General features: G+C 32.7%; 1 protein-coding gene across 2 annotated transcripts; it reads right to left on the minus strand.

The window, feature by feature from the left end:
• Positions 1 to 2,492: 2,492 nt before the first annotated feature.
• si:ch211-161h7.8 (thiosulfate:glutathione sulfurtransferase) lies at positions 2,493 to 5,629 on the minus strand. 2 transcript variants are annotated; one of them, XM_051097524.1, is made up of 4 exons: positions 5,467 to 5,629; positions 3,322 to 3,438; positions 3,078 to 3,240; positions 2,493 to 2,957 (listed from the first exon to the last, which is right to left on the minus strand). In XM_051097524.1, the coding sequence occupies exons 1-4, from the start codon at positions 5,597 to 5,599 to the stop codon at positions 2,894 to 2,896; spliced, it is 477 nt and encodes a 158-aa protein (XP_050953481.1). In that variant the 5' UTR covers positions 5,600 to 5,629; the 3' UTR covers positions 2,493 to 2,893. The 2 variants fall into 2 exon arrangements, with proteins under 2 accessions (XP_050953481.1, XP_050953482.1); XM_051097525.1 differs by having other exon boundaries at positions 5,354 to 5,567.
• Positions 5,630 to 6,295: the final 666 nt, after the last annotated feature.

The following is a 6,295-nucleotide window of genomic DNA, read 5'->3' on the forward strand; positions in this document are numbered from 1 at the left end:
CTACAAACCAGTGTGTTCAAATCCAGACCCATAAAATTTACAAATGGCCGTGCTCACTCTTACAAGAAGAAAAATGTGGATAGAAATACAGAAACAATAAAATTGAATAAAAAACAGTAGAATGGTAAAGGTTACCCATGTAAAATATAAAACCATTGTTTTGGTGAATATATAATAATTCAGACACATAACTAATAAAATTGGCAATAAAAATGTGACAACTTGCCCTTACGTAATATTTCTGAAAAATATAATTGTTCTGTTAACAGAACAATTATATTTTTTCAGTCTTTAATTTAAAATTCTTAGCTGACCATTGTTAACCCTTTACAACACAGTCCCACTAGTTAGACTATCGTCAATGTTGCAAAGTTTGTGGTTTTCCCGCAGAACAGAAACAGAAGATACACTGTTTGCTGCAGGTTGTTTTTCATGTCAGTGAGTTGAAGCAACTCAAATAACATGATATATAGGCGCCGGAATGCAAGTTTTTCCAGGGGAACCCCACCAAAAACGTCTATCTTACCCCCAAGACACGATTTTTACTAGGGACCCCCCACTGAAATGCAGCTGGTTTTGGTCAAGTTTTGAGGAGCAAATTTGGCGGGCTTCGTTGTGAAAACCTGGCAACCCCGGCTATCCTTAGTGCATTAACTAAGATTATGAAGATTAATAAATGTTTATTTTTTAAATCAAAGTTTGGTTCAACTAGGCGTTTGAATCAACATATCTGCTAGAGAAAACATTTGTGTAATTTAATTTTTTTTAGATACATTGTTTCGTGACAGCCTGCCCCGGTCTCTCTCATACTGAGAGTCATATGAGGTCAGAAAATCAGAAACCTGCAAATGAGGGACAATAAAGTGAAACAGAAATTTGGAATATGGAGAAAAAAAAATGACAACAGTAAACACCCCGGGCATATTTAGGTCCCCTGTGCCAAACAAAGAAATTAGTTTTGGGTTTTAAAACCAGCTCAGAGGTGTGGACCCCATTATAGCTGGGGTGAAAGTGACACGGTCACATTAATCATAGTCTGTTCTCATCATTCAGGCAAGAACAAGGCACAGCCTCAGTCGAGACAGCTATCTGGTGCCAAATCCAATACCTGCAAAGCTATTGCTTACATCTGACGGACTACACTCGGTCTGTAATTTCCACAGTAACAGTGCTATATAAATTGACACTCAAATAATTCTTTCTAAGATGGATGAAGGAAGCTCTGTGATTTGATTGCAGTCCAATGAAAAATGTGCCAGCCTTGATCTGTGTTCAGCATCCGTCTGACAGCTATTTACTAAGGTTCAGCCGACCACGTCCAAACAGGCAGCAGTGAAATGAGCATCCGAGCACCTGTGACCGTGAACCGCTGCTTGCTGGCCCTAAAACGCTCCTTTATTTTGACTAATTGCATTACTGCCACCTAGTGGTAATAACGCAATGCAGAAGGACAACCTAAATACAGAATGATGAATTATTCACCGTCCAGAGCCTTTGTAAAAATATTTTAATGAAGCACATTTGTAAGCATATATTCACATTGGTTTTTACAGCTCAGTGCGTTTTTAAAATGATCTGATTTAATCTGAAGGAGCAATTATTTAAAGTGTTTATCTAAAATAGATTAATTATTATAGATTATACATTAATAGGTTATATTATGATAAATACAATAATAATGGAAGCGGCAATAAAGCAATATTATATTGACTCTAAAATACTGATCCATTCAGATTTGCATAGTTGTAAATAGCAAGATATGAAAAAAAAGTCAAAAGTCTTTCAACAGTTTCAGCTGTCAAAATTAAATATGATATTATCCACCTTATTTTTCCCATAAGAGTGGGTGCGGCCATTTGTAAATTTTATGGACCTGGCTTCCAGTCTCATCTGCATCTACACTGTAAAAAATAAAAAACACAATTTGTTGAGTCAGCTTAAAATAATTTGTTACCCCGCTGCCTTAAATTTTTAAGTTCAGTCAACTAAAATAAGTTTAGTCAACTTGAAATGTTAAGTTGTACTAAGTAACAGCCTAGATATTTGTGTTTGCTAAACTTAACAGATGGGTAAGTAACCCAGCTGCCTTAAAATTTGAAGTTGATTCAACTCAAATATCTAAGTTGTCAGTTAGTATAATTTAACATTTCAAGTTGAATAAACTTTTTTTGAGTTGACTGAACTTAAAATTTTAAGGCAGCCAGGTTACAAATTATTTTAAGTTGACTCAACAAATTGTTTTTTACAGTGTATTTAGCTGTACAAAACTCGTTTTGCTGCTTGATATTGCAAATTGCTGTGTCTTAACATGTTATTTAAATGTATAATCTTAATTATGAACACGCTGGTTTGTAGTGCAAACCATTTTACCGTATACTGCAAGTTGTTATTCTCATTAGAGCCGGAAGTCTCTTCCGTGTTGAAGAATAAGGTGGATATTTCCAAATGAATGTTCCACATCAGTAATCAGTGATGAATTAAGCAATGTCCAAAACTTTTTAACAATATTTTAATGAAGCACATTTGTAAATATATATTCACATTGGTTTTACAGTCCAGAAATAGTTTGATCCATCTGGTTCAATCTGAAGAAGCGAACTGGTTCAATCTGAAATACGTTTGTTTAATCTATTTTCTGATAGTCAGCTTAATTAAACATTATTAATATCATAATAATAATCGAGTAAGTAATTCACATTCACACTTTATGAAATGTGATACTAATCATACACTACTGATGAGTCATTAAACAATATTAATAACGACTCAGATTCACCTTCTAAACAACAAAAAATGAGCAACTTCAGTTTTAACTGTCAGTATTTTATCTTCTATTTCCAAATTAATAGCTATGACTGTTAGTGATGTAAAGTTAATTTGAAACGCTGCTCAGTTATGCCTTTTGCTTCTTCTCCCGCTTTTCCCAATCAATGTATCCGCCTGCAAAATGCCGTGCCCTGAAAAAGACAAAGAAATAAGTAGTGCTTCTAACAGCAAGGAATATTTAATTAATTTAATCATCCACATATTGTGAGTTCTGGGCTCTTAATGAGATCAGCGTGTATTCAGTAGCCTACTTAGAGAATCCCAGACGATGAGCGATTTCAAGAGCAGTCAGACTCCTTTTCCCGCTTCGGCAATGGAAAACTACATTATCGTCCTCCTTTCCAGGTGCTTTCACCCCAAACTGCTGTTGAAACTGTTGTGGTGGGAGTTTCAGTGACTCCTCAAGCTGTCCCACTGAGAGATACATTACAGAACTGAGAGTGAGTGTGCATACTGAAACAAGAATGCTGATTCTTCACTTCAGTAGTGACTTACAAGGAATGTTGACAGAATCAGGAATCCGGCCAGCCTGGAACTCATCAGGATTCCTGACATCAAAAAGCTGCACGCTGTGATTGGCCAGCATAGATTTGAGCTGTTCGTATGACACCTCTGACACGGAAATTAAGAAAATCAATCAGAGAATGATTCAAAATAACACAGAGTTGATATTCATTTCAGTTCATTAATTAATATCAGTATAAATCATGAAACTTAAAAACAGCACTTGCTAATCACGTTTAGTTGACACATAAAGGGTGTGTGTTTGGTTAGTGGGATACAAAAGACGGGTCAAACAATTGTTTTGCTATAATAAGCAAAAGCAAAACAATTGCTAAGTGGTTTGGTCAGTACAATTATCACACTTTAAAACACAAAACAATAAAGTAAATCAATATTGACTGCAGTATATAAATAAACGTAAAAGATTACACACTTTGATGTTATGGATATCATGGTTAATTATCAAGTAGATAATTGGGAGCTGGACCAAAGTCCAGAGTTCCCATATAATAAATGGCCTTTTATCTGACATTGAAGACTTCCCTAATACACGCCTTTTATATGATAATAAATGGTTCCTTTCATTACAGCTTTTTGGTTTGATTACTAAATAAAATAATAAATAAATAAAATGACAACTAATGGATGAATAAATATATCAATATTCTCAACACTGGTATTTCTGCATTATAACTACCTATACATTTTAACAATTCTTCTACCCCACCCCTCCCAAATTAAAGAAATGATAGCGTACTTTGATGTGTGTTTTTGTAAATTACCAAGCAGTTTATCAAGTAGAGATAATTGGTAATTGGACCAAAGTCCAAAGTTCCTTTATAATAACCTTTCCCTGGCGTAGCAGACATTATTAATCTTTTATAAATGTTAATAAATGATTCCTTTTATATAGCTTTTTGACTGATATTGTACGTCACTTACATTTGATTTGAAAATAAATACAATGACAATGAATTAATGAGTAAGTCAATAAATAAAAAGACAGTAAATACCAACATGCATACAATACCAGTCAAAAGTTTTTGAACAGTAAGATTTTTAGTGTTTTTTTTTTGAAGAAATCTCTTCTGCTCACCAAGCCTGCATTTATTTGATCAAAAGTACAGCATAAACAGTAACATTTTGACATTTTTACTTTTTCAAAACTTATTTTGTACATTTTTACTATTTAAAGTAACTGTTTTCTATTTAAATATACTTAAAACTGTAATTTATTCCTGTGATTTCAAAGCTGAATTTTTAACATCATTACTCCAGTCACATGATCATTCAGAAGTCATTATAATATTCTGATTTGCTGCTCAAAAAAATGTATTATTATTATTATCATCATTAGTCATGAGTAATTTTTTGTTCAAGTTTCTTTGATTAATAGAAAGTTCAGGAAAACAGCATTTGTCTGAAATAGAAATCTTTTGTAACATTATGAATATCTATCATCACTTTTGATCAATTTAAAGCGTCCTTGCTAAATAAATGTATTAATTTTTATAATTTCTATCATTTGTAATTATAATAATGACAATAATAATAAAAAATGTTTTTTAAACAGCAAATCAGCATATTAGAAAGATTTCTAAAGCATCATGTGACACTGAAGACTGGACATTTAATTTGATCACTGGAATAAAATACATATTCAAATAGAAAACATTTATTTTAAATAGTAAAAATATTTCAGAATTTTACTGTTTTTGCTGTACTTTGGATCAAATAAATGCAGGCTTTGGTGAGCAGAAGATATTTCTTTAAAAAACATTAAAAATCTTACTGATAAAAACTTTTGACTGGTCATGTACGTACATACACGCATACAAATAATAAAAAATAAAGCAAACTATAAAAAAATAGAACAGTTAAATAAATTAATGAAATAATAAATTAAATAAATGAATGTACTTAAAAGATGATGTGTGTTTTTAGTGAATATTATGGTTATTTATTAAGTAGAGATAACTAGACCAAATAGTCTAAAATTCCTGTACAATAAATCACCCTTTACCTGACATTGTAGAATTCACTGAAATACGGCCTCTAAAAGGTATAAAGTCTTGCACAAATTAAAATCCACTTATTTTAAGAGGATGTAAGTGTTTCTTCTACCAGCAGCTCTACCTGGATCAGGTTGTCCGTCACTGTGATTGACGGTTGAAGTCTTCAGTCCACATATTGAGATAACTCTCCCATGATAAACCGGTTTATTGAGTGTCAGCACGCACAAACGACGTAAAACCTGAAAAGATACCATCACTGGTGCGGTCACAGTGACACTGCAAACGACAATTCGCTCTGACTCTTACCTGTCTTCACGGGTTAAAACAAGACAGATTCTCTGCTGCCCTCTAGTGACCGGTAAAGAACACATAGAGGATATTTTCATGAAGGATGAGAAAGGATATGAGGGTACTTAAAAAAAGATATGAGGGTACTTTTTGCCATGTAATTAAACAGCCATATAACTGATGTGATGTGTACAACCTATAGAAAACAATCGCAGTGTTGCGCATCGCATTATCTCATTCAGGTTGCCAGATCCCCGCTATTGTTGATTGCTAGTTTTCCAAAAATGTGTAATAAATGTATATATATATATATATATATATATATATATATATAAACCAGTAGTATACAACTTTACACGGTTAAACTTTATATTGTACTATATTTTTAATGTTAATACTTCCTTTAAATATACTTTGCCTTATTGTGGACTTTTTTTTAAATAATATTTATAATATCTTTATAATATCTTATATCTTTTTTTAAACTCTTATATTTATGTAAAATCTTTGTGGTTTATTTTAAAGAGAAAAAGAGAAACACTCAACGTATGATACAGTGCAGCAGACTAAACCTCGCTACCAAGTGTTGCCAGATCTTGCTGGAAAAACACCTGCTCCAATAAATAAATAAATAGACCATAGTCAGCCATAAAAATGTGTGG

Source organism: Labeo rohita, chromosome 24, assembly GCF_022985175.1.
Source record: "Labeo rohita strain BAU-BD-2019 chromosome 24, IGBB_LRoh.1.0, whole genome shotgun sequence".
Taxonomy (NCBI): domain Eukaryota; kingdom Metazoa; phylum Chordata; class Actinopteri; order Cypriniformes; family Cyprinidae; genus Labeo; species Labeo rohita.

Coding starts and splice junctions, on each gene's coding strand:
- si:ch211-161h7.8 (XM_051097524.1), bottom strand. CDS start 5,599: ATGGTATCTTTTCAGGTTTTACGTCGTTTGTGCGTGCTGACACTCAAT. Junction 3,439..5,466: donor TGACGGACAACCTGATCCAG/GTAGAGCTGCTG, acceptor TTTCCGTGTCAG/AGGTGTCATACGAACAGCTC. Junction 2,958..3,077: donor CATCGTCTGGGATTCTCTAA/GTAGGCTACTGA, acceptor TGTCTTTTTCAG/GGCACGGCATTTTGCAGGCG.